The sequence below is a fragment of the Colletotrichum navitas genome, assembly GCF_030913465.1.
Source record: "Colletotrichum navitas strain CBS 125086 chromosome Unknown LY79scaffold_4, whole genome shotgun sequence".
Taxonomy (NCBI): domain Eukaryota; kingdom Fungi; phylum Ascomycota; class Sordariomycetes; order Glomerellales; family Glomerellaceae; genus Colletotrichum; species Colletotrichum navitas.
In genome coordinates this window covers 111,144-136,685 of record NW_026850550.1, presented here as the reverse complement: position 1 = coordinate 136,685, position 25,542 = coordinate 111,144, and the positions used below count along the sequence as shown (strand labels likewise).

General features: G+C 54.8%; 8 protein-coding genes across 8 annotated transcripts; 5 read left to right on the top strand and 3 right to left on the bottom strand.

Moving 5' to 3' along the window:
* Nucleotides 1-251: 251 nt before the first annotated feature.
* On the top strand, nucleotides 252-1,419 carry LY79DRAFT_655741 (uncharacterized protein; the record flags this gene model as incomplete). The annotated part of the gene is made up of 3 exons (XM_060562673.1): nucleotides 252-778; nucleotides 921-1,060; nucleotides 1,147-1,419. The coding sequence occupies 3 exons, from the start codon at nucleotides 252-254 to the stop codon at nucleotides 1,359-1,361; spliced, it is 882 nt and encodes a 293-aa protein (XP_060419224.1). The 3' UTR covers nucleotides 1,362-1,419.
* A 792-nt stretch (nucleotides 1,420-2,211) lies between these two features.
* LY79DRAFT_537435 (ubiquitin carboxyl-terminal hydrolase) lies at nucleotides 2,212-11,267 on the bottom strand. The gene is made up of 11 exons (XM_060556676.1): nucleotides 10,069-11,267; nucleotides 9,847-10,012; nucleotides 7,080-9,780; nucleotides 6,671-7,028; nucleotides 6,318-6,621; nucleotides 6,046-6,262; nucleotides 5,885-5,994; nucleotides 5,622-5,830; nucleotides 2,837-5,566; nucleotides 2,726-2,782; nucleotides 2,212-2,648 (listed from the first exon to the last, which is right to left on the bottom strand). Exons 1-11 carry the CDS (start codon nucleotides 10,772-10,774, stop codon nucleotides 2,551-2,553), a joined length of 7,656 nt encoding a protein of 2,551 aa, XP_060419223.1. The 5' UTR covers nucleotides 10,775-11,267; the 3' UTR covers nucleotides 2,212-2,550.
* Nucleotides 11,268-13,442: 2,175 nt separating this feature from the next.
* LY79DRAFT_247262 (uncharacterized protein) lies at nucleotides 13,443-14,646 on the top strand. Its single transcript, XM_060551813.1, has 3 exons — nucleotides 13,443-13,689; nucleotides 13,745-13,795; nucleotides 13,880-14,646. Exons 1-3 carry the CDS (start codon nucleotides 13,625-13,627, stop codon nucleotides 14,493-14,495), a joined length of 732 nt encoding a protein of 243 aa, XP_060419222.1. The 5' UTR covers nucleotides 13,443-13,624; the 3' UTR covers nucleotides 14,496-14,646.
* A 1,022-nt stretch (nucleotides 14,647-15,668) lies between these two features.
* LY79DRAFT_575741 (uncharacterized protein) lies at nucleotides 15,669-17,218 on the top strand (the record flags this gene model as incomplete). The annotated part of the gene is made up of 2 exons (XM_060559730.1): nucleotides 15,669-15,861; nucleotides 15,912-17,218. 2 exons carry the CDS (start codon nucleotides 15,669-15,671, stop codon nucleotides 17,216-17,218), a joined length of 1,500 nt encoding a protein of 499 aa, XP_060419221.1.
* A 607-nt stretch (nucleotides 17,219-17,825) lies between these two features.
* Nucleotides 17,826-20,204, bottom strand: LY79DRAFT_537431 (nucleolar complex-associated protein). Its single transcript, XM_060556675.1, has one exon. The coding sequence runs from the start codon at nucleotides 19,987-19,989 to the stop codon at nucleotides 17,890-17,892; it is 2,100 nt and encodes a 699-aa protein (XP_060419220.1). The 5' UTR covers nucleotides 19,990-20,204; the 3' UTR covers nucleotides 17,826-17,889.
* A 208-nt stretch (nucleotides 20,205-20,412) lies between these two features.
* LY79DRAFT_586620 (60S ribosome subunit biogenesis protein NIP7) lies at nucleotides 20,413-21,114 on the top strand (the record flags this gene model as incomplete). Its single annotated transcript, XM_060560662.1, has 3 exons — nucleotides 20,413-20,638; nucleotides 20,709-20,797; nucleotides 20,866-21,114. The coding sequence occupies 3 exons, from the start codon at nucleotides 20,413-20,415 to the stop codon at nucleotides 21,112-21,114; spliced, it is 564 nt and encodes a 187-aa protein (XP_060419219.1).
* Nucleotides 21,115-21,403: 289 nt separating this feature from the next.
* On the bottom strand, nucleotides 21,404-23,484 carry LY79DRAFT_247185 (glutamate 5-kinase). The gene is made up of 5 exons (XM_060551811.1): nucleotides 23,318-23,484; nucleotides 23,078-23,265; nucleotides 22,911-23,021; nucleotides 22,589-22,859; nucleotides 21,404-22,480 (listed from the first exon to the last, which is right to left on the bottom strand). Exons 1-5 carry the CDS (start codon nucleotides 23,367-23,369, stop codon nucleotides 21,693-21,695), a joined length of 1,410 nt encoding a protein of 469 aa, XP_060419218.1. The 5' UTR covers nucleotides 23,370-23,484; the 3' UTR covers nucleotides 21,404-21,692.
* A 776-nt stretch (nucleotides 23,485-24,260) lies between these two features.
* LY79DRAFT_247207 (peptidase M76 family protein) lies at nucleotides 24,261-25,524 on the top strand. The gene is made up of 3 exons (XM_060551812.1): nucleotides 24,261-24,280; nucleotides 24,340-25,111; nucleotides 25,216-25,524. Exons 2-3 carry the CDS (start codon nucleotides 24,509-24,511, stop codon nucleotides 25,441-25,443), a joined length of 831 nt encoding a protein of 276 aa, XP_060419217.1. The 5' UTR covers nucleotides 24,261-24,280; nucleotides 24,340-24,508; the 3' UTR covers nucleotides 25,444-25,524.
* Nucleotides 25,525-25,542: the final 18 nt, after the last annotated feature.

Sequence of the window (25,542 nt, the reverse complement as noted above, 5' to 3'; positions counted from 1 at the left end):
TCCCTCGCCTTGGCCAATGCCAACAAAAACAAACTTATCTCCAACTCGTTGCAGAAACCTTGGTTCTTCTTCGTCTTGACTCTTCGTCTTGGCTTCTCCCCCCTTCTTAGTCACTTTGGTAACTTTGCCATGTCACGCGCGAACTGGCGAGACTCAACTCCATCTCATCCTTGGCTCAAACACTTCCTCACTAACGGCCACAGTCAGCAGGGCTCGTGAACATGTCAACCTGCTCTGCCAGATCGAGATCGATGCCGGGCCCCGGCCTGACTGGCCCGTTGACCCTTGGCTCCCTCCTCCCAACATGGCGGTACACCGGAAGCCAAGCAGCACCTCGGCCTCAACCGCGTCGTGCATCGAATCCAGAGGAAATGCTAGCCGATGTTCGGAAACCCGAGCCCGTCGCGTCCGCTCACTCATCACGTCAGCCCAAGTCAGCAAACCTAGAGCCCCAAGCTTCGTCCCAACAACCCCTTCTTGATCGCGGCCACATGAAACCGTCAGACTGCCCGATTTATCCGGCCATCAAAACCCTGGCTTTTCCCCCTCGTGCCCTTCGTCCACGGGCTCCTGCCGCCGTCGCCGTCGCCGCCCCCGCCCCCGCCCCGGCCGCCCCGGCCACTCATCAACTACCGAGATGGCGTCATGCGGTCACGCTGCTTGTCGCATCTTTCTTTCGACCTCTTTCCATCTTCCTCAACGATCGTTTCCAGCTTCGATTTTCGCCACGCGCCGGCAAACATCGCCCCTCCCCCATCGGCCCGGTTGACACGGCAAGGTGAGCTTGTAGTAAAACATTGTCGCCCATCCTCGGAAACCGCTAGCGGCAATTGATCCACGGCATCACGGACAACGCACGCGACCGCCAAGCCGAGGACATATGTTTCACCCAAACGCCCCCCTCCCCTTCCTTCTTCTAGGTACTCCTTCGTTGTCGACTGTCCTGTCAAGTGCCGGCCCCATGCCCCGAGAGCACACTGCCCCTCATCCCCGTATTCGGGCCACAAAGCTTACCGTACCCCCGAGAGACCCGGCCTCACCCGGTTTCCCGTCTCTGATCGTGTATGGAACAATGTCAGATGCCATCCTGTTACACAACTTTAGATGAGAGAAAAAGCTGCTGCTCACTGGTGTGTCGTGCTGCAGTCCTAACGACAATTGCATCAATGGGCGGTAACCTGATCCCGCCCATCGCCGTGGTCGCATCCTCTCAGGAAACCACTTTTTTCGACTCGTCCCGCTGCAACCTCGAGTGTCAGCCAGACAGAGTAAGCGCACCGCCCGGGCGCGGCCAATCGCTGCCGCCCAACCGTACCCGTAACTCTACGTCCAGAAGCCAAATGGACCCTCCATTCCCCTAAATCCTGCTTCACCTACCCTTCCCTTCCCCCCCCGCTCGGACCGAACAAAAAGATAGAGAAAGAGAGAAAAAAAAAAAAAAAAAAAAAAGCCCAAGACAATTCCCCACGTGTGACATATGCATACTGTGTACTCCGTATGCGAGTTGACATCCGTAATTGCTAGGGACGTGCCCCCGCCCGGAAGGGCACCCTTCGACTTTCCCTATTCGGCAGCAGCTGTCAACTACCCTGGTCGGTTTGACCGACTGCTACCTTAGCTTAGGGTATCCACGGCGGCTAGCAAAATGGCGGGATACCACCGCGGGAACCCAAATTGCCTCTTATCTCTCTACGAAGTAATCTCCTTCTGCACATCATCTTGCGTTATTGTTTTTCTCCCCCTCATACCCCCTCATACACCCTGAACCGCCCGGAGAAACCTAATAATGGAATCGTCGCCCCATCTGCGTTGAGCGCGGACGGACTTCTCTGCATGCCATCACATTCCTTTGTCTACTTGTTCACTGGTCCACCTTATCACTTGCTAAGTCAAAGCCGCCAACGGGCCTGGCATGGTGACATTCATTCACGCTCACAAGTCTGTGCCCACTCCCACGATGTAGTCCCCACCCCTTTCTCTTGTTTCTACAGGTACTTTGTCCATGTTCCCCATGGCGTGCCAAAAATAAGTTTTACAATTCTATGTTGCTAAGTATGCCTGCATGCAAGACCATCGTGCACAGGTATGGTCCGGGCCCTAACATGGACCTCATACCCCATCGCCCCCTTGACGGAACAATAGCGGTCTACTAACTGGTCGTACGTGGCATGTCAATCACCATCCAACGCCCCCCCCCCCCCCCCCCCCCCCCCCTTTCTTACGATCAAGAGCTGGCTGGCCGGCTGGCTGGAAACCAGACCATCGCACTCCACGCCCTTGGCCGTTGCTGTCCTCGTTGAGACGCAAGAAAACTTTTACCCATCCCTGGGTCCGTAAAACGCCGACGCGCCGCTGAAATGCAAGAAGCCCTCATCACCCTGTATAGCGCTTTGTGCTGCCGATCCCAGAATCCGTCCCAAGCGAAGACTCCTCATTTCCCAGACTCCTTGCGTGGTCGGACTGTTTCCGACCATTTCGCACAACGAAAACGTCTTCAAGCAATGCCGTAGTCATTCAGTTCGTCAAAGGCATGTATGTGTTGGCTTCCCGTCACTGCAGGTCCGACTCTGGCAGGTCACCAGCCGCCTGCATGCTGATATCTGCAAGGCTCTCCAGCTGCTCCGAGGATCCGCATGAATTCTCCCAGTCTTGACCGCCGTTCCAGTCAGCCATCACGATTCTGAGCCGAGGGTGTCCGTGTCACTGTAGAGTCCTGGGGACATACCGGAACCCTCATCCTCCAATTCTTCCACTGTCATGCGTCGCAGCGGGTCAATAACAGCTAGGTCACACGTTAGCAGCCGTCCAGCCGAGGCTTGATCCGTCCGTGACTTACAGCGGTAGAGCTCTTGGAAGTCTTCGTACATGATGAGCCCCATCCCGTTGACTCCCGCCCCACTTGTGAAGAACGGCTCGCACTTGGCAATTACGGCAAGTAGGGGTTCGGTGGACTGCTTGGCCACCTGGGCGCGCCTCTGCACAACATGCTCTCTAAGGTATATGAGGCAGTTCATAGCAAGCCTCCGGGCCACCGCGTTCAACATAACCGCCATACTGTCGTCGTTGTCCTCAGCCGCTTCGTGGTTTGCAAACCACAGAGACAAGAATTCCTCCGCCCCCCGCCGCACCTCTGCGTCATAGTAGCCCAGCAGCGAGGGTGCCCATATGGGAACGTGCTCCATGTACAGAGGGTAACGAGCGGCCCTAACCTCTTCTCGTTCGTTCTGCAGGCTGGCGTAGGCGAGTCTGAAAAAGTCGAGAAAGGCTTTGCCGTCCGTGTTTTGCAGGTTTCTGCACTGATAGGCGACGTGCCGGAACAGCGCCTGGACGCAGCCCGCATTGCTACTTTCCTCGGAGAACAGCACGGCGGTTCTGATGTAGGGCGTCATCGAATACTGTACCACTTGGCCTGTAATCATGCTCTTAATAGCTAAAAATACTTTTTGGTTCATGTCGGGGTTCAGGTGAATCATGCGCTTGATGATGGACGCTGTGTAGATGGGCTCCTGGTCGAGGTCGACCAGCTTCTTCACAAAAGTGCTGCCCGTTCCTTTGTTCCATTCATGGGTGAGAACGTTTACTTCGTCGGGCGTCCAAGACATCTTGGGTGCCTGATGCTCCATGTAGATCTCCAAACGCATCTCATGTGTTTCCACAATGGTGTGAATATCTATAACGTCCTCCAAGGCGTCCATGAAGTGGTCGATGAGCTGGATGATCATCTCATACGAGGTGGAACGCGTATTGTTTATCCGGCGGATGACATTGGTCAGCATTCGGGCGTAGTTGCTGGGAAGGTCCATGTTGGTGTCAGCGAAGACGATGCGCAAGACTCTGAAGAACCAGTCCTCCGACATAAGCACGGCCGTCTCCAGCGGACCCATTTGTGCGAAGGCTAGGATGGTCTGGAAGACCTCGGGCCACGACCGGATATTAGCGTGGAAGTTGCTCCAGAGTGTATCGAACATTTGCACAACTTGCATCATGACAGGATCCTCGACCATGTCTGCCTGGGACAGCCCCCAGATCTCGGGCTTGGAGGTCTTGATCTGCCGCAAGGCTGTGATGAACAGGCATCCGACCGAGTATCTGACGTTGCAATCGGGATTTCTCTGAAGAAGCTGCCGAAACGCCTCATGCCTCTCCTGAAAATATTCGAAGAAGTCCACGGCGCACTTAGCACAGTTGACGACGGCATGCTCAATCTCATCACGGAACAGCTCGAAATAGGGGAGATCCTTGGTCCGGGAGGCAACCTGGTCGAGGTGGCCGAGAAGCATGTGCATGGCATGTTGCTCGATTATATGCATGCTTGAGCAATTGCCACCATTACGCATCTTTGCATGTTGGAACATGCGGAGCACAAACTTTGAGTGGCTCGGGTCGTAGAGGCAATGCCGTCGAAGTAGGACTGCATTCTCGCCGTTGATGTGGTCGGCAACCTCGGCGGGTACGTCCATTTTCAGTGGAGTAGTCAGCGAGAGGCTCTGCAGCTTCTCCTGCTCCGCTCTAAGAACTGAGGACCGTTGGTAGAAAAGCATGTATGCGCTGTACGTCTTGTCGTAGGAAATGCCAGTCTCCGCAGACCCATCCGTGCCGCCAAAAGTCGACTCTTCCATTTTTGCTGGATCCCAGGGGGAAACGACGTCGTCGTTGAATTCGAACCATGTCTCCGAGGAGGCCGCAGTCGGCCGCTCTCGGATGTACGAGTAATAATGGCCAGACTCTGCCGTGCCTGCGTGAACGAGTACGCCGACCAGCTCGAAGATGTCCTCTTCGCCAGACTCAGACGGAGATCCCAAATGGTCGATGGTGTACGGGCGCATGTCAATCTTCGTGGGAAACGAGAAGTGATCGTTAATCTTGCTCCGCATCAAGGTCCGAAGATTGAAATCAAACCGTTTGAGATGGAAGATCAGATTGTCTGGGATGTCCTTCAAGCAAGCCCTTTTGACCGCATCCACGTGCCGGTCGCAGCTCGAACACTTGTACTTGTTGTCTCCTTCCATGATTTCGCCGTCGACGTAAGCCTGGAGACTATCCTGAAGCGTGCTCTTGCCCTTGATGTCGCACTGGATGGCCGAGAATGGCTCAAGTCGCTCGGAGATGTGATCGCATTCCTTGGAAGCAACCTGCTGGACAAGTTGGCCACCATAGAAGGACCTCAAGGCCTTTCTGTCATCCGCCGTCGAGAGCTGTCCTTCCCAGCGATCGAAAAGCAGGTTGTAGAACTCGTCAACGTCCATCTGGTTATGTACATCGATGATTGTCTCCTCGTACGTCTTGATCGAACCGACAAGCAAGCTTGGGTCGATGAATTTCCGAGAACTTTCTTGCATGAACGCAAATAGCTTCCGGGTTTCTCTGAGCAGCGCATGCGTGTTGGCCTGGCTTGGAACGCGAGCGTTCATCATGAATTGGCGGAACCCTGTGTTCATAAAAAGCTGTGTAAACAGCGAGTTGAGATAGCATGTGTTGGACAGGTTGCGAAGTCCAGCATACCCGCAGGGCGCTCTCACGGCAGACATTCGGTCGAACTGAGGCTGTAGCTCGTAAAGGTACGGGTCTTTTATCATCCTGTAAGCCATTGCGAGAAATAGTGGCAGACTGGGGGGACATACCAATATCGAACTCGTCGAAAGGCACTAGCTTTTCGAGGTCCTCAAGCATAACTGTAAACTCACGATCTCGATCCCTGACTAGGTCGAAGATGATTTTGCACAGAATCGATCTAGTTTCGGTCGATAGGATGCAGGATCGACTTGAAGTCAAGCCATGCTGTCCAGGAGGGGGGAACAAGTGTCTCCAGAAGAGCTTCTTCCCGAGGTTTCTGCGACAGGTTAGCATTGCCTGCCTCGGTCGTTTTGGCCTCTGGCTGACTTACGCTGGCAGGCTGTTCTCCAGATCAACATCGGACCCTTCATTCAGGCAACTCTGTAAGAGCTTCACCAAACCGTCGGCTACGGCGTCTTTGTATCCGCCATGACCCAGTTGCTTGGGTTTATTAGCAGAGAGGTTCCGAAAGATAATAGCAGTGTTACTCACTTCCGATGATTCGTGCTCGAGAAGAAGCCTCCCGCAATCGCTTGCCAAGGCAGGGATGTCTACAACGAAGGCATATTCGAAAGCCATTTCGCGCAAAAGTGACAGAGACAGGCCAAAGACTTGTCTGCATTGCTTTGGGGACTTCGCCGCCTTTGGAATAAGCCGGTGAAGTATCGGCCAGAGAAATTCGCAGAGCGAGATAGTATTCGGGGAAGACCTGTTGGTTGTGTCAGACGGCAACGAATGAATGACTGTCAGCCAGATGGACATACTCGTCAGGAGAGATGACCCTTTCCTCAAGGAGCTTGGCGATATTAGCACGGATTGCCTCGGAAGGCTCATCCAAAAGCAAAACTCCCAACAACTCCTCAAGACTTGGCACAGCTTTCAAGGATACCCAGAAAGCAGTGTCGACGGAAGCACTGCGAAGAACTGCAGAGAATGTCGATGCGATCAGGGGAATAAGGCTCGTGTGGCCTGGCGCGGTGACCGCCGACCAGAGAATTTCAATGAGGCGGTCCGCAGGTGCTATGGCCACGGGACTGGGAGGAATCTCGATTCCAATGAGATCAGGATCTGTGGTAGTGTTAGAAGGTGTCATGATCAAGAGACTATCGCATGTTACCTTTAAAAGTCAGCCCGTATACGTTCATCAAGTTGAACGTTAACCGATTCTTTAGAGCTTCCGAGGCACAGCCTACCAGAATGTCACGGTCAGAAATTGCCGCCACAACCAGGGCTCTCACTCGGGTTAGCGCTTCGAGGTATGTCCCAACTCTGGCATCATCTGCATCAGATATAGATGACTGCACTTCTCTCAGCCGACGACCAGCCGTGGCGATATACTCCGTCATGGCGTATAGGGCATAAAGCGACTTGAAAGGCTGCCCCGAAGGGAAAATCTGCTGATACGATGTGTCTGGTGAGTCGAAGGCAGCTAGCATGTGAGCGTCGGCAGGTAATTTGGTAAGGAAGGAGTGAATCTGCGGCGATGTCAGCTTGATGGCACTTGATGCAAAAACAAAGATGCATACCTCTGCGGCAATAACTTCCTGCATACTCAAGTAGTTCCATAGCTGATCGAAGTGGCCCAGGATCTCAATCTCCAACAGGGAGGCGCCTGGCTTGATCCTAGATGCCATGGCTGTGCCAGTCTCCTCCCGTTTGACCAAGATTAGGCCGTCGTGGATTTTCAATTCTTCGAGAGACCGGCAGACATCGCTTTCGTTGGGAGCGAAGGGGTGACCCCGGTAGTAGATCCGATAGTTGTCGAAGCCAGTCGCTTGGCGAATGCTCGCCAGTAGAGATGCAGCGGTGTTCTGTCTCCCAACCTCGAGGGGCATGATGTCCGTCTGAGTATTGCCATCGAAAGACTGAAATTTGAGCTCAGCAGGCTCACCTTCGGCCACGCTTGGCGAGCCAGGCGTCAGAGCACGAAGGTCGGGTGCAGAGAAATGAGCCTTGGCCTGGTGCGCATTCAAAAAGTGCCGAAGAACTGCAAGAGATCGTGTGAAAATGCGTTCCTGTTCCAGCATCTGCTCTTCGGTTGCCACAATAACCATGGGCTCATCGTCACCGCTCCGGGTGTCGTCGTTGAAAGCCTCCAGCCTCTTCGCAGAGTCTTCCATTTGCTCAAGGCAGCGAGCTACAAGTCCCAAGTGAACCTGACAAGCCCTGTGGTGCGGGTACGCCAAAATGGACTCGCTGTCGACATAGATGTCGCCCACAAGCGTCTGGATCGCGGCATCAACTAGTGTCATTTCCTTGGCCACGATTGCGGCATCCTCGGCATCGAGAATCATACGCCAGAGTTGCTCGACCCCACTCTGCGCAAGACTTTCACCATCATCCAAAATGATGTCGTTGATCTCGTTGACGCGAGGGAGCACTGCGTTCCTCACAAACTCCAGAGCACCTCCGCAGAGGCAGTCACGAGGAAGACTTGGCAGATACTCACTGAAGCAGACCGAAAGGAACGGGTTTCCGTGGGCCGTCTTTGGGGTGGCGTTGAGGATCTTCCATCCATCGTCCCGATCGTCCTGACAGGCGGCGCCATGACCAACAAGCATGTCCCATAGGCGCGGTCCAAGGCCCGATGTAATTGTGGAGGGCTCGTGGACCAGAATGTTTGCAATGAGGTCCCTGCGGGGATGGTTAAAGGTTCCACCAATAATCCTTCGGATGCCAGCTTGCTTGCCTTGCTTGATCGCATGCTCAAGCTCGTCTACCAGCAACAGGGTCAGGTTGTGTTCCGTGGTCAGCACGCGCAACTCTGAAGCCACAGCGGGCCGCAAGGCCACCGAAAGGCACGACAAGGTTCCTAATGTCGTGGGCGTTTTCGAGGCTATGTCCTTGATGCAGTCGTGATAGATTTCTCTGCGAATTTCAGGCTCAATGCCATCTCTCACGAGCTCTCTCAGTTTGTTTAAAGCAAAGTGGTGAACGTCGGGATGAGCAACAGCCGAATCCGAAACGTATACCGAGGACTCCCGCAGAAGCCGGATGCAGATCCTCAGCGGCAGGACGCTCTGGTTTTCTCCCGCGAGCTGAATCTTAGTCTGGAGGGCTCTGAGGCTGTTCTCGCAAAGGCCTCGTACGGGCGGGGTGAAGTTTTCTATCGGTAAGGTTTGCAACTTTTCGCACAAGTAGAGCAGCTCCTCTTTGTAGAACAGATTGACGATGGTCGTTGTCATACGAATCAGGGCTTCTGACACACGTGGGTCCTGCGTGGTCGTGATTGTCTGCCAGAGCAAGTCTGTTTGCTCGCTGCGGTAGAAGCGGGTGACCACCAAGAAGCCCACGATGTTGCCGCTCTCGACGGTAATTTCGGGATGACAGGTTGGACCCAGGATGTAGTCGACCAGCTTGGTCCCAAGAAGATATTCAGCCACGTAGTTCAAAAAGAGCTTGCAGTCCTCGTCTTCGTTGTCATTGTACCTTTTCCAGCATGTGACCAGATCATGACACATGGTCGAGGCCGCCATAACACGCAGTTGCATCTGGCTTGACGTGATCAGCTTCCCAAACACGCCCAATCGCCATTCCGAGGAGATGGCCTCCGGCGTGAACCGATGGGGCAGGTCGGGATGTGCTTGCCGGTGTGCTTTGAGCCGCTCTGTAGCCAGTCTATGGTCGCTGCCCAAGGAGATTTTGAGGATATCCGATAGGGAAGTGACAAGACCCTGCGTCATTTCGTTCGAGAGTTGTGTCACCTTGTTTTCAATCGTTCTGTGCAAGGCATCCGCAACCAGGTGGTACAAGGTATGGCCGTCCGCCAGGCGGTTTTTCGCAGTTTCCAGGCTCGAAGAAGGGGCATCAGGGTAAATGCCTTGAATGGTCTTCTGGAGGATGAGGGCCGCAACGTTGCAAATGGGTGAAAGCACATCCATCAGATGCTGGTACTTCGACGTGTTGCTCACATGCATCTGGGCGAGCTTGATCAACCCTTTGATACTTCCGGTTCCCGACTGAAATGTATTCATCATCTCCGTACCAAGCATCTCTTCTTCATGTAGCTGACCATTCTGGATTCGATTGTGTTCTCTTCTGGCGAAGGATGTCAGTGGCTGTAAAAACCGGTAAAGAAGGAACTCTGGTTGGCGGGGCTCGTCGTCTGAGGATGCCCGGAATGCCTGAGCAGTGAGAAGATCGAATTCAACGAAGTAGGCGGCCATTCTCGAGTAGGCTATGAAGAAGTCGGCGATGATCTGCCGGCATTCCGCAGAGACAGGTTGTCTGTGAAAGCAGTGTGAGTAATTCTGCTTCACCTTCCTTCATTGACGGGGCGAGCTATGTACTTACTTTCTGTTAGACAATACCCATGCAATCTCTGGAAACATGTGCCAGAATGTATGATAAGCCACTTGAGACTCATAGGCGGCTCTCGTCCCGACGATACCGACGTATTTTGTGTATTGGATTGTCCAAGAACGCAGAGACTCCAAAACACCCTCCTCTGGCGGCGCTTCTGGACCCAGTCAGAACCTCAACTAGAAACCATTCACCAATGCAAGTCGGACTTACGAGAAGAGAGGTAGTTAACCAGCTTTCCAACCGTTTCCGGCAACGACTCATGGGCATCATGGTATGGGAAATCGGGTGTCGGATCAAAGGACGCCGCATCCTCGCGAATGATGCCGACCTCCTCGTCGAACGGAGCATCCTGATCGTCGTCAGGTATGGCAACCACTTCCACCTCAGGACTCTGCGGGCTTGAAGAGGAAGAAGGCGGGGTGTCTGTGATCTCAATGGGAGCTTGACCCATGTCAACTTCTTCCAAGTCTTCCAGACTCTTCTTGGACCTCTCTGGTGGTTCGGTCGGCCGGCCTGGCAATGTGTGCGGCGTCGGGGAGACGGGGGATGAGGAGAAAGGCTCGGGCTGGGCAGTATTGCGCAGGTTTATCGTGACCCGGCTCGAAGCTGGCTCGGTTGCGGGCTCTGGTGCAGTCGACTGCCGCTCTGGCGTCTGCGGCGTGGAGGGGCTGGTGTCTATTTTCATGGCAGAGTCTTGTGTGGCAGCGTCGTCGGCGTGGTGTGCGTTGGAGGAGCTTGAAGTATCGCGGTCCGACTTTGTGGTTTCGACAGAGAGGCTGCGAGAGCCGCCAGACATCGAGGTTCGGCGCCGTTTCCGAGAAGAATCGTCGCCTTCGGTAAAAGGGTTCGGTCTCGTTGAGCTAGGCTCTGAGGAGACCGCGCGTTCTGCTTCCGAAGATCCTGTAGGCTGGTCCATCTGGCTGGTGCAATGAGGTGTTGCAACGCGGATCCTGGAGCTCCAGAGACGTCACTCGGGCGCGAGAGACGACTCGGCAGCAGCTGGCCAAAATTAGCATGTGGTTTTTTCCCCTGTCCGTAGTGATGATCAAAGCGGATGGCAAAGTACGTGTGGGCAGTGATGATGTGCTAATTTTCTGAAGTGAATGAAGACTGGTGACGAGGCTTGGCAGCAGTTCCGTCGTCGAGGTAGAATGGAGGATGGAAAAAAAAGAATGAGAGAGTGGCGCTAAGATGTCGAGGTGACGGTAACGATAGCGAGGTGCAGGCTGAGGTCCAACAAGGCAAAGGAAAGGCGTGTTGAAGGTGGGCTTTTGGGGGGAGCAGGGATTGTACGTCAGCCTTTTTCGGCGCTCGCAGGAGACGCGGTGCAGTGCGGGCGCAGATGTGAACAACGTGAATCCACTAGAGCTGGGAGCTGTACTTTGGAGGGGGAGGGGGGCGGATAGTTGCTCGTCTGTTTGGAGACGGGCTGATGGGGGTGGAGGGATGATGAGGTAATGCCTTATGACCTCAAGGGCTGGGAGGACGGGAATGAGTACTTTTTGTCACTCGGTTTTGGGTGAGGTGTGCAGGTAAACGGCCCAGGTACGAGAAGTACCTTTTTCTTTTCTTTTCTTTTCATGGTGGGCGACGGTGGGCGATGGAGCTCTGAGCTTACCTTGGCTTAGCTTATCAGCGAGTTGCTAACGTGGAAAGGCCTGGGCACAAGATTGGCTTTCCATGGATGAAATAGAAAAGGATACCTGGAAGGGGAGAAAAAAAAGAAGAAAAGTTAGAATGTTGCCGGGTATTTCCTCCCATTAAAAGCACGCCATTCCAGGCATAGAGAGAAGAAAAGGTTACTGCACCTTTCTGAGCCTCCGATTTGGGGACAGCTTCCGTCGGCAAGAGGTTTGATGCTGCCAGAAGCTTTTGGACGATAATTGAGGCGCTGAAGTTGGCGGGTGCGGGGTGACGGTGCCGTGTAAAGTCGATGTGGTGTGGCTCAATGGTGAACACCGAAAGTGGGGACGGCGGACTGAGCAAGGCAGGCGAGAAGGTACCTGCAGGTGAAGTGAGAGGTTGAAGAAGGAAGGCGCGTCGCGTTCCGACGATGACCAAGGACGAAAAAAAAAAAGAAATGGAGGAGAGGCAGCCCTGTGTGAGTCCAAATTACGTCAGTTGCCTCGGTTTTCTCTTCAAATCGCGTATTCGACTTTTTGGTGCTGCTCTTACCTCAAGGTGCCGAGCTTGAGCTTTGCTGACGAGGTAATGCTGCGACAAGTCAATAAGCCTGCAGCTGTGAGCTGCACAAACGATGAGCGACAAGAAACTGTCAACCCTTGTATTGTCGTCTGAGATGAACAAGGAGGTTGACTCCCTTCTACGTAGGGATGCTGGTTTTCTTTGACGTGATGCGTGGCTCTAGTTCATATGAAGGGGAAGAAAGCGATGGATGACCAGCAGCTGTCTTGCACTACTACCTGGTACCAAAGAAATCTCATAGGTTTTTCGGGTGGCTTGTTCCTCCAGGGTGACGGATGTGCTCGCGCTTATGCTTAAGGCCGTGGTTGGCCAAAACACAGGGATAGATGGTCCGCAAAACACCTCTGGGACTTGGTCGCGAGAACCAACCCAAAGCTAATATCGGCGGCTGCGGCGTGTGTCAATCAGTCTGACTCGTCTTACCTCTCTTTCTCTAGGCAGCCTGGGAGTCAGTGGTGTCATGAATTGGTAGCGTCTGATGGGGTCACGACAGCATGAGCTAACTGCTCGATTGAGAAACAATCAACCCCGGGCAGGCAGCAAATCTAGAGGAATGCCTGTTCGCCCCGTCCTCTTCCTGCCTGCCCATCCCGAGTACCTTGCGTAATCCAGTGTGGTCGAGCTAACGCTTCGATCAACGCTTCGGTTCTCTTTCTTATGGGGTCTGGAATGCTTCTGCTTCGTAAACGACCAGATGACACTTTGGGGCTACCTACCGACGGATGTATTATCCACCAACGGCGTCCTGTCCGTTGATACTCAACGTAGCACTCGGCCTCTCGCCGCCCCTTGCTCGGCTCTTCATCTCGCCGCTGTCCGTGCTCCCCGGGAGACTTGGAGCTCATGCGGGGCCGGCATCTCTGTGGCCCTTGTCCCTGCTGCGTAGGTACCTCAACGACCCCAACACTCATGTTTCCGTGCTTGCTGGGGCTGACGTCCAGCGAGGAGACCAAAGTGAAACGCTGTGACAGACTATGTAGTCTTTTGAGAGTACCTATGCGATTGTATCTCTTGAAAGCGCAGTGTGTGACTGTTCCGCATGTTTTTCTCAGCGTCCTGATATCGTTGTTGAAATCCTTCGTTGGTCTGAAGCTCTTATCTGTTCGTCTCGTTTCCCCCCCAATAGTCTCATGTGGCGCTAGTGCCACCCGTCCATCTCGCTTATCGGCCAGGCTATCGGCCGCTAAGGCCAATTAGCTTGATCCGTCGTTTCTGACTGACGAGTTTTATTTTTGCCTTTCATTTCGTCCACGACTGACACACACCAGCATTGATGCTTTAATCCAACCCTGTGCTATCTGATTGGAACACCTGCTATTGCCCAGGAGCTCAACACTGCGAATCGCAACTCACACCGTCTTGGCATTGGCCGTTCTCCGCATTCTGCAGCCCTACCGTTGCTGGCTTCTCACGGAGACGATCCAGGGTTCGCTGCAATCTCAATCCCCACTACCACCAACGTCCTGCCAGACAGGTGGTGTTGGATCCATTGGGCACCCTGCTTGTCTTGCCGCTGAAAGAGAACAGAGACGTATTTTGTGGTTTCTTACGAAATTACATCATGGCCGCGCAACTACGGAAGAAGCTGGTGTATTCGGTTGACACCCCCTTCTCAGCAACACAATGGTATGATGTTATTGCCCCCAATATCCTCGTTCTCGTTAATGCTAATGGGCGATAGGCCAGAGATTGTTCCTGAAGATCAAGACGTAATTTTAGAATTACTCTGCAGGTACGTGTAGGCCTTTCCTGTGCCACCCGACAAACATTCTTTCTCCTTGCTTGAGACCTCTGAGCTCGCTGACATGAAATACAGTCTTTTGTCTCCTTTGGGCCAACATCGCCAGAGGCATGTCAAGCCCTCAGAAGGCAAGCGAGCGGCCAAGAGGAAGAGAAAAGAAGGTAGGATGGCTTCGAAGGAACCAGCCAAGAGCGAACGCCCGCCCGTGCCTGAGCTCGCCTCCTTCGTTGACGTCGGTCTCACGAGTATCACTCGTAACCTAGAAAGGCTTGCAACAGGACAGCAAACCTCGGAAGCCTCCGGCGATAACAACACCATGGCAAGCTTACCTACTCCCTATTCCGTTGTGTTTGTCGCTCGCTCAGGGCAGTCATCCGCTTTCAACTGCCAACTGCCTCAAATGGTCGCCGTTGCCTCCAAGAGCTCGCCAACTGCTCCTCCGACGCGGCTTGTGGGGTACTCGAAGCCATGCGCCGAGAAGCTCAGCGCTTGCCTCGGCATTCCGAGGGTTTCGTCGGTCGGCGTCCGGGTTGGTGCCCCTATGTCCAGGGCTCTCGTCGAGTACGTTCAACAGCACGTCTCGCCCGTACGAGTGGCGTGGCTTGAACAGGCCGAGGAAGCCATGTATCGCCCTACGCAGTTGAAGATATATGAGAAGATGGTGCCAGTAAAGAAAGGCGGCAAGGCTTGATTTCCACCGTCATGGTCACTAGTCGTCGGGATTAGAGAGGTAACATCTATTGGGCAGGCTTCAATAGTATACCCCTATCAGACTGTAGCTTCCTGAGAAGCATCACGTTGAGAGGCTAATTTCCTTGCCCCCAGATGGGTTCATTAAAGCGAAGGGTTCCATACCCGATTCCATTCGTGGCCACCACTCACTTGTATTTCTTGCTCGCTGCCCTTTGTGTCTACGACACAATTCATGGTCTTCCATCTGTCAATTTTGTAACTTACAAGATTTACGGAATGCTTTCTAGGAGTATGTGCATATGCTTATGGTGTCATGGTATGCTGGTACCACGCTTATATCATGCCTATCCTTGTTATTGGATATTCCCATGTCCAAACCTAACAAAGACCTTTGCGCCTCTAAAGCCTGTAATCACTTGCCTCCTTCTTCACAATACCTAGCATGTCCACTTGCTGTCAGCACTCCACTAGTTGGGTACTTGACCAAGCGGTTACAGAAAACCCTATGGGAATGTGAGAAGGAACGTGGATGGTGCTGCTTTGCTCTTTCCTATCATCCTTCTATTCTCTTTCTGTTTGGCACCCGCACAATTCTTTTGGCGAGTCTACCTCAGACACACCTTTCTGACCATTGAATCACGAACTCAATTTCCCAATTAGTTGCTTGGGAAAGAGCCTTTCCATACTCTCCTCTGTTGCTTCCTTTTCTTTCCACTCAAACTTTTTCTATGTGGCCTTCTTACCTTCACATCTTTCCTTCAACACTTGTCTTTTCTCTCTTGTCAACATCACCAGAGGGTTGAACTAATCGCCATACACTCGAGGCAAGGTTTGTAAAATCTGTAGAAACATACCACAATTCCTTCTGGGATTTTCATCAGACAACGGAGCAAACAGTAGGTTACATTCCTTTTGTTTCATCTGCCCCATCATCAACTTCTGTTGCTTTCTTGACGCTTCTTCTGCATTATGCCTTCCTATTCGCATCATCACTGCTTCAGTTTTCTCTACATATGAGCCTTTCCCCCTCCTATGTTTCGCGTTCAACCAGTACCGACGACGACACTTCAACAACTAGGACATCATAAGACATTGAAGCTAACACCAGTCCTAAAATTAGAGACCTGGTACAGACAGAACCACCGCGTCAACAGTTCAGGTCATCAACACGATGGACAGGGCCGCTCAGATGGAAGCGGCCAGAATTCTGGCACAGGAGTTCAAGTCGGGAGGTAACTCCCGACGTGCCGGTGGTACTCGAGGCAGCGGCAGAGACGGGCTGAGAGGCGGAGGTGGTACCTATGGTGTTGGAGCTGGACGATCCTTGAACAACCCTCGATCCGAGTTCTCTCGCAGCCCGATGAGTAAGTCATTTTCCGAGATGTTGCATCGCGCTCTTCGCTAATCTTGCCAGATCGTCCTATGCCTACGAGCTCCCGCTCGGCTCTCTCAGTGGGCAATGCCAATAAAACTCCTACTCGAATCAACCCATCCCTTGCTGGCTGGCTTGGAGGTCAGAGTACCGATCAAAACAAACCTGCGAAGTCTGCTCCTGTCGCTACCAAAGAAGCCACTGTCACGGTTCCAGTCGACACAAAGCTTGCCAGTTGGCTTACCAACAGCAGCCAGTCTCAGCCTCCTTCAACCAAACAGGTACCGAAAGCCAATGCAACTATTGGGCCCGACATCTCGGCTTCAGAGATTGACTCTGCCGTCGGGCCTGCTGCCTTTTCCCAGAATCAAACCATTCTGAAGGAGCCGATGCGTGTAACTGCTCAGACTCAGAGTCCCACGTCTTCAACCATCAGTAAGACTCATCCGGTTAAGCAAGAGGTTTCGGATAGCCCCTTCGAGAAGAAGGCTACTTCAACATCGAAGGGCAATGGCCCTGCTAAGAGCATACGAGCCAGCGAGAACTCATCAACTGTTCATACACAGGGTGAAATCAATGCCAAGGGTCCAGTCGTCGACACCGCCACGAGTAGCCAAGCTTCTGATATACCCCAAGGGCAGCATCCAGTCTGTAGCACTGTCGCTGCATATGATGGACAGGTTTCCCGGCTCCTTGAGACGGACTACCCCAAAGACAATACTCAGAAGGCCGCCAACAAAACCGGCAGCAACCTTCAACTCCGCCAGCAGCCAAAGGTTGGTACCTTGCTCTGGGCCTTGCAACACATTGAAGCAGGATTAGAGCTCCCGGATCCGCAGCAGATCAAGGCTCATGGATACCAAATCAATGACAATGGTCCTCGTATCCAGTCTGTGGCTGCCTCACAATCAGACGACGTCAGGGGTACCGTCTCACAAGGTCGGAATCAGAAGACCGAAAACGACGAGGGCAGAATTGTCTTGACAGATGAAATCAGTTGCGACTGTCCCAAGAGAAGCCATCCTGTTATTGGCTTGGCGGCTTCGAAACACAATATGGACATAGACGGCGACGTGGACATCTCTGGCATGTCAACTACAGCTCGTAACAAGTTTGCAGTCAACGTCATTCTTCATGACCATTCTAAGCCTGATTGCCCCGTTCTTTTGAGAACCAAGATGAAGTACCCACTGTATTTTGGGGCGAACCCTGCTACAGTTGACAACGGGGATGATGGACTGAATGTTACGGTTTGGGAGGGACCGCACCAAGCGACTCCCCCTACTCAGCAACTGCGGCAGTCGTCCAGCGCAGGAAGAGGCCTCATGTCTTCAATTTGGGCTGATTAGGTCATCCTGGAGAAAATACAGACTTGGTTAAGCTGTGTTAGTCATTGGAGCCGTTGAGTCGTCGACCAGACGCTGGTGAACCAACATCAATTGTGGTATTTAGAAACACGCTGTCCTACTACTGGGACACTGGGACCGATGAATAGGCACGGCTGGATTTCAAGGCATTGATCAGGTCGAGATTCGACCAAATGTATCCATTGGCTGGCTCTCTTTCACAACGCCTTGCAACGTCACGGTTTTGAGAAGCTACCGAACAGTGACTCACTTCTGGTGCTGATCCCTTTTCGGTGCTGGCGTTCGGCTATCATGAACGACCGACGAGACAGTGGGAGATTGGGGTGTGAGGCTTGGGTCAGAACGTATCAAAGAAGGACCGGCAGACCATGCGGCATTAACTCCAGCGCCTATAGGCACATAATCCGCTGCCAAGTGTAAGCGAACTCTAGATAGTCAATCAACGAGATGCACAGAAACCGCTGGTCCTGTCTACCGAATCACATGCCACGGGCCACGAACTTGCAGACTAGATAGATGCCTCTGAATGGCCTCACGACATCACAACATGCTCTTTGGGATTCAATGCCACGCAGTCAATAGATAGGTAGTAGACAGCACCACCAGTATTTTTGATTTCCCAACTCCTTCTATGCTGTGTCTGAAATTGCTCTTTATGCGTTACTGATCTCTTTTTCTAATAGCTTGACGCCCTCCCGCACCTTGGGCGAGAAGTGCCTCCGCAGGAGCTCGCCCTCCCACACCGTCGTCGCGAACGGGTTGCTGCCTTCGACGCTCTCACTCAGCGCGTTGTAGGTGCCGTCGCCCTTCCTCTCCTCGGTGCGCCACAGCGACGCAATCTTCTTGCCGTGCGTGTGCGAGACGTCCTGCATCAGCGCCAGCACCGCCTGGGCCGACTTGTCGGGCAGGTGGAGGGCGGCCGACATGAGCTGCTTGGAGAAGGCCGCCAGCCGCAGGGGCGGAACGGAGCGGATCTGGTAGGCGGGCAGGAGAACGGCCGTCAGGCAGCGGAGGAGCAGGACGGTGGTGGTCTGGAGGTTCACGCGGTTGTCGCGCGTCGCGGCGGCCGCCGCGGGCCGGATGTGGAGGGACTTGGAGGTCAACTCCAGGTCCGGGTTCATGCAGAGCGAGGGGAGCGAGGTGAAGAGGTGGGTGACGAAGTAGGAGAGGTCGAGGTGGAGCTGGGCGCGGGAGTTGTGTGCGTCCTGGCCCGCGAGGAGGGCGAAGGCCGTCACGGCGCAGAGGAGGGCCTCGCGGGTGGTGTTGCGGGACGGGCCGCCATCATCGTCGTCGCTGGCGTCTGCTTCTTGGTTTCCCTCGCCGTCGGCGTCGACGGAGTTACCTTCAGCGTCTTCCTGAGCGTGACGGATGAGGTCCTTGAGAGCCTCCAACAAATCGCCGAAGAAGTCCTGGTTGATAAGGTGGGCGTACTTCGCCAGGCCCTCGAGGACGGCGCCCATAAGATGCGGCACGCGCATCTTCAGGATGCGGAAGTAGGACGCGAAGACGAGCTTGAGCGTCTCTGACTGCATGCGCTCGCGCTCCTCGTGGCTGACGAGGGCATCGGCCTGCTGCATGTCCTTCTCGATGGCCTTTTGCTCCTTGAGCATCTTGCGCTCCTTCTTGGTGCGGAACTCCTTCTTGAAACTCTTGCGGGATTGCGGCGGCGGCGCGCTCGGGTCGTGCTCCCGGTCAACACGGTCCTGTGACGCCTTGCCGGCGAACTCGGACAGCAGGCGCAGGTGGAGGAACAGGTTCGGCACGCTCTCGTCGACGGCGAAGCCGCGGGCCTTCATCATCTTGGCCAACAACGACACGGCCTCCATCGAGGGGCGGCCCTCCTCGTCCTCAATGAAGAGCGTCTCGAGCGAACGGCGGCATTTCACGTAGTCGGCGTCGATTTTGCGTTTTGAGAGCTTGCTGACGAGAATCTTGAGCAGGTCGTTGCGGAAGTTGAAGTGCGGCACAGCGTTGACGAGCGTGCAGGCGCACGCGATGGCGACGCTCGAGATGCTCTGCCCTGTCTTGCGTGTCGTAGGGATATCGGCCTTTGCCCACTTGGCCAGCTCCTTGACGTACCCCTGGTATCCGGACACGAGGGCCTGCTCAAAGGCACGCAGTTTGCGGACCTCTTTGGAAAGCTTCTCGACGGGGGCGTCCTCGGCGACAGGCCGGATGCGGTAGCCCGGGATGACATCCTTGTAGACGGCGAGCTGGGTGGCCAGCGTGAGCTTCTGGATGGCCTGGATGCGTGACTGGCCGATCTTGGCGAGGGCCTTGAAAGCGCCGACGTTCTCCTCCGGGTCCTCGTTCAGCGCCATCGCGATCTTGGCGAGCTCCTCCTTAGCCTGGTGGATCTGGACGGGCTCAGGCAGGTTCGACTCTTCTTCCTCCTTCCGGCGGTCCTGACGCAGCCGTTCGGCGGCCGCTTCGGCGGTGGCGTCTTCATCCTCGCGGCCCTCGAGCCATTCGCCGTCGCTCTCAACCGAGGCGGCGTCGTCATCTCTGTTGTCGCCCTCGAGGGGCTGGTACTGTTCGAGGCGGCCGTCCGCCGTCTTGATGGGCAGCCGATGGCTGTCCTTCTTTTCCTTCTTCCCCTTGCGCGGGCGGTTCTCATAGTCCTGCTCCAAGTTCCAGCTGGCGGCGTTCTTGAAGAAAGACTTTTGGATCTTCTTGGAGCTCTTGCCGGCGGCGTCTTGCTCGTCTTCGGGAGGAGGTGTGAGCCTGCGGCGTTTGGTGGCTCTGGACGACATCTTGAATCGAACGATGGCGGGTATGTCGTCGATCGGATCGGTTTGGCACGGGTAATTGAGGCTGATCCGTTTTGTTGGCCTTCAATGCTCGTCGCTTGCTCGCCGAATGGAAGATTTCTCGATGCACGGGCGGGCTGGATGGGGACCCTGCGAGACCAGCAGCAGAAAGAGGGTCCGTCGAGAACTTTTTAGTGGGGTTACGGCATTTCAACCAATACTAACCCTGGTTTCCCCTCAGACCGCCCGAAATTTTTTGGGTTTCTGCCACTACTCCAACCTTTTCGCATCGCGATGCACCCTCTGCATCCCACTCTCGGTACGGTAGCGCTTGCAAGTTTTCCCAAGAAGGCTGCCCTTGGTTTTCTCACCACCACCAAACAACACTGAATCAAGAAAGAAAGAAAAAGACGCTAGAAGCCCACCATGCGTCCCCTTACCGAAAAGGAGACTGAGACCCTTTTCAACAAGCTGGCCAGTTACATGGGCAGCTCGCTGAAGAATCTCATCGCCCCGCTCGACAACGGCCCTGAGCCGGACCGCTACGTCTTTCGCATGATCCGCGACCGCGTCTACTACGTCCGCCTCTCCGTTGCCAACCTCGCGACCAGTATCGCCCGCGATAAGCTCCTCAGCATCGGCATCTGCCTAGGTACGTTCTCGCGCGCATGGCCTCCTCACACTGCATTGGAAGTTGTGTCTCTAACCTATGGGCGATGTAGGCAAGTTCACAAAGACAGGAAAGTTCCGCCTGCACGTCACCGCCCTCCCGATTCTCAGCGAGCACGCAAGATACAAGATCTGGGTCAAGGTGAGCCATCCTCGTCCCGAACAAGTCTATCCGAGGACGGTAATGCTAACTGCAATCCTCTGCGACAGCCCAACGGCGAGATGCCCTTCCTGTACGGCGGCAACATTGTCAAGGCCCACGTTGGCCGCTGGTCTGAAGATTGCCCGGAGCACCAGGGAGTCATCGTCTTCTCCATGGACGACAAGCCCCTCGGCTTCGGCGTTACCGCCCGCTCGACGGCTGAGGCGCGCCGTCTCGACCCCACGGGTGTCGTGTGCTTCAGGCAGTCTGACTGTGGCGAGTACCTGCGTGACGAAGATACCCTCTTTGCCGGTTAAACGGATTCTGCTTGTTTTTTTTGTTCTTCTTTTTTCGCGAAGGAAAGGGGACCGTGGTTGTGAAGGAGGAGGAGGAGGAGGTCAGAATCCCCCCTCCCCTCCACCCCCTTTGGCTTCTTGGACATTTTTGTGTTAAACATGTTTGGAATGGCGTTTTCGGTTCCACCCTAAAAAGAGAGTCAGAGGACACGGCGGGGCATCTTGACGGCGTTTCTTGTTGGTCATCAGCAGTCTTGTTCTTTCGGTCATTTTTTTCCCAGCCGGGGCACCATGCTGGTACTGCCGGCGGCCTTGCGCTGCCTCCCCCCCGACTAGTAAAATGCAATCGCCTGAAGGATATATGCAGAGTTTTTAAGAGTACAGAACGAATGAGGCGCAAGTGACAATGTATGATTCTGTAGCAGGACCCTTGTGTGAGAGAGAGCCCTTGTATAGTCTTTGGCAAAGCCGTCAGGTCTAAAGCCGGCACCTAGTATCCCTTTATGGAATGCGCCTCGTAATTCTGGAGATATTGCTTGTTGATTCATCACACATGCAGACTTGCCCCTACCCCGGCCATCGTTGTCCCCCCTGGCCTTTTACGTCTTCTGCTCATACCCGGTGATGCCAGAAATCACCTCCTCAACAATCTGCTCCTTGGCCTTCTCGATGCTCGGCGTCACTGGCCGGCTCTCACGGCTGAAGATGCGGATGTGCTGCCTCTCCGCCACGTACTCGCTGTCGGCGTACCCCAGCAGGCCCCCGATGTCCGAGCTCTGGTGGCCCTTGATGCGCATGATCTCGGGCGCGGCGTAGTTGACCAGCGCGCGGCCGACCTCGACCGGCGTCCCGCTCCACGACTTACCGCTCTGGCCCGCGCTCGGGCCGTGCAGGCGGTCCACGACGACGAGGCGGACGGCCTCTTGCTGCGCAAAGTTGCCCTCGACGTCGATCACGCCGGCCGGGAGCAGGCCGGCCTTGCGGAGCAGGGCGCTGTGGGCGCCGGCGTCGATGTACAGCGTGCCGTGGGGCTTGAGGCCGTGTATGAGCCAGAAGTGGCGGTCGCGGATCGGCTCCGCGGAGGGGAGGAAGCGGGTGTGCAACGGGGGCTTCTCGACGGCCTGGTCGAGGCGCAGGGAGGCGGTGGACTGGGACAGGGGATCTTCGCTGTGGTCGTGGTCGTGGTCAGTGTCGTGGTCTCCGGCAGTGGCGTCCAGGTGCGGGGAGGATTTTTGCTGCGCCTGGATGTAGCGCACGATCTTGACGATGTTGCCCGGGTTGGAGGAGCGGGTGATCACAGTGGTCACGCCTACGGATGTCGCTAGCCTTGCAGCCACGATCTTGGTCATCATGCCGCCGGTGCCGAGGGAGGACCCGGCGGTTGATACTGTTTGGGTGTGTCAGCTTCGGTGCGTTTACCTGAGAGCTCTCTCTCTCTCTCTTTCTCTACCTCCCAGATTAAAGGGGGTGAGGTGTTGATTTCATATCGACTTACCGTCCGCTTGGATGCTGGAAATATCTTCAACCACTTCAATGGCCTGGGCGTCGGGGTGTGTTCTGGGGTTCTTGTCGTAGAGACAATCCACGTCGGTCATGAGGAAAAGCATGTCAGCGTGGACCATGCCGGCGGCGATGGCAGAGAGCGTGTCGTTGTCGCCGAACTTGATTTCCGACACCGCCAGGGTGTCGTTCTCGTTGACGATTGGAATGACACCCATGTCGAGAAGCTCGTTGAATGTGTTTTGAGCATTGAGATATCGGGTCCGCTAAGGCTGGGTCAGGCATTTCCATCGTTCGGTCTCATCAGCATGACTTACATCCGCTATGTCGTTCCGCGTGAGGAGGATCTGGGCGACAGGCTGTCTAAAGTGGCTGAACAAGTCGTCCCACAAACTGATGAGTCTGCACTGGCCGATGGCTGCTAAAGCCTGCGAGTCTATCAGTCACGTCTCTTTTGAGGTCGGGGTTGCAGAATCGGACCAACCTGCAACGTCGACAGGTGTTTCGGCCGCCTGCCCATTTCCATCCGGAGAAGACCAACGCCAATGGCGCCGGACGAGACGATGACCACTTTATGACCATCTTTTCTCAACTTCACCGCCGTCTCGACAATAAGACTAAGAATGGATAGCAGGGGCTGATGAGTCTTCTCGTCAACAATGGAACTGGTGCCTGTGAAACAGGTCAGTACGAATCATGGCAAGTCCGTTTTCGAGCCACTCACCCAGCTTCAGCACCACCGTTTGGGGTTTCTGGCCCTCACGGTGCTGCTTCATATCTGCGATCGATGATACTCGAAGTTAGTCACAGGCTTTTTTTCTTTACAGCTTGCACCTTTCGCTAACGCCAAAAATGGCCACGATCAACGGTACAAACAGCACCAAAAATAAAAGACTAAAAAGACGCCCAACGGCGGCATCAGGCATATTACGTAGGCGCGGAAAATATTGGATCCTCTTACACGTTGGACCACTCTCTTCCGCCATTGCCAGGACTCAGACCAGCCAGTTGTCGTCGAAATGTGGGACGCAGGGACGAAGAAGGGTGGTAATGTTCAAGGCCCCTGGTCAGGACTAAGTGGTTGTGCGCCCCTTTGTTGTCGGGCTTTGGTCTGGTGCGGCGCTGGATGACTGGATCGGTAAGAGAAAGAAAAAAAAGAAAAAAAAAACCCCCTTCCGGATGGCCCGACATCGGGATCGTCCGGTGACAGAGACAGGCGGAGAGAGCCCGGGAGTGAAGCTGGGAGGAGCCCTGTGATTGGGTGGGTGCCCTTCCCTAAAATCCGGGGCGGAGTGGTCCATATGAGGAATCTCGTACAAATATACCACCCAAGGCCGGTTGTCCTTTAGATATGATGCATGCGGCAAGTTTTTGAGGATTTGATGGCCCAGCATGTCACCAAGTCGAGCTACAGCAATAGCACGCCTTTTCAGACCGCATCTGAGCCAACTTCCAGGGGTGCGTTCAATGCGTACCTAGGTAGGTAGGTAAGGTAAGGTAAGGTATATATGGTGGGCATCTTACTCAGCTCAGCGGTATTAGAGTAGTAAGTTGGGAAACCATTGACCTCAGATTGCAAGGCACCGGGTTTATTCCAACGCTGGCCGTTACGATGGACAATTAACGAAATAAAACCACAACATGATGAACCATATACGGATAATCTGAGGTGCTTTCGCTGCAAATTGTGAGTAATGAGATAGCTGGATACTTGTCAAATGGCCCACTGATCGGCACTCCATGTTGAACATCAGTTCGCGCAACGCCGCTGGCCTTATCGATAGCGGCCAAAATTTCCCCAGTCTCCAATCGATCTCCCATTCCATTCACAACCTCCACCCTGGCCATTACCAACGCTGTCCAGCGCCGATACCCAACGACTCGATATTTCACATCACTCCGATAGCCGCCTAAAATGACGATTCTCGACGACAAACAGATCCCTGCGGCATCCCCCGAGGCCCCCTCGACGACGACGACGGCTGCTTCCTCAGCGGCATCAGCAGCACCGAGCACGCAGCAGCAACCGCCGCGCGAGCTTCGCAACGATCCCGCCCGCACCGGTTTCGACCCGCAGACCAAGTGGTGGGTGAACTACTTCAACGTCCTAGCCGGCCGCATGACCCCCGAGGGCCAGTTCCACTACCGCGAGGCCCGCTACCGCGCCAACGAGGAGCGCGACTGCAAGCGCTGCGAGGAGCACCGCGACTGGCTCCTCGCCTTCTCCCCGACCGTGCGCTTCCTCAACGATAAGATCGCCGCTCTCAACGGCAACCTGGACTCGTCCAACATTCTCTGCAAGCGGTGCCCTGCCCGGCTGACCGAGGACGGCGAGGTCCACCGCCAGTCCGGCGGCTTCAGCCCCGCGCACGGGATCCTCATCTGCGCCAACGAGGTGAGGGACCGGAAGCACCTCGAAGACACGCTGTCGCACGAGATGGTGCACGCGTGGGACCACCTCCGGTGGAAGGTCGATTGGATGGGTGACTTGGACCTGAAGCATGCGGCGTGTACAGAGGTGGGTTTTCTCCTGGGAGGGGGGAGTGGACGGCGAACGTGGGGATAATGATGACGGCGGCGACGACGACGACGACGACGGAAATGCTGACGTGCGAGAAACAGATCCGAGCATCGATGCTCAGCGGTGAGTGCAGGTGGACGAGGGAGGCCTTTACAAGAGGCAACTGGAGCCTATCGCAGCAGTTCCAGGACTGCGTGCGGAAGCGCGCCATCCAATCCGTCCTCAACCGGCCGAGGTGCAAGGATGACGTGCAGGCCACCAAGGTGGTGAACCAGGTCTGGGAGTCATGCTTCAGCGACACGCGGCCCTTTGACGAGGTTTACAGATGAAGGAACGGCGCCGAGGAGACGAACAGGATGGTGATGGTAGATGGGCTCGGGAGATGAGCGTGTGCGTGTATAATAATACCCTTAGAACTGGATGTAACT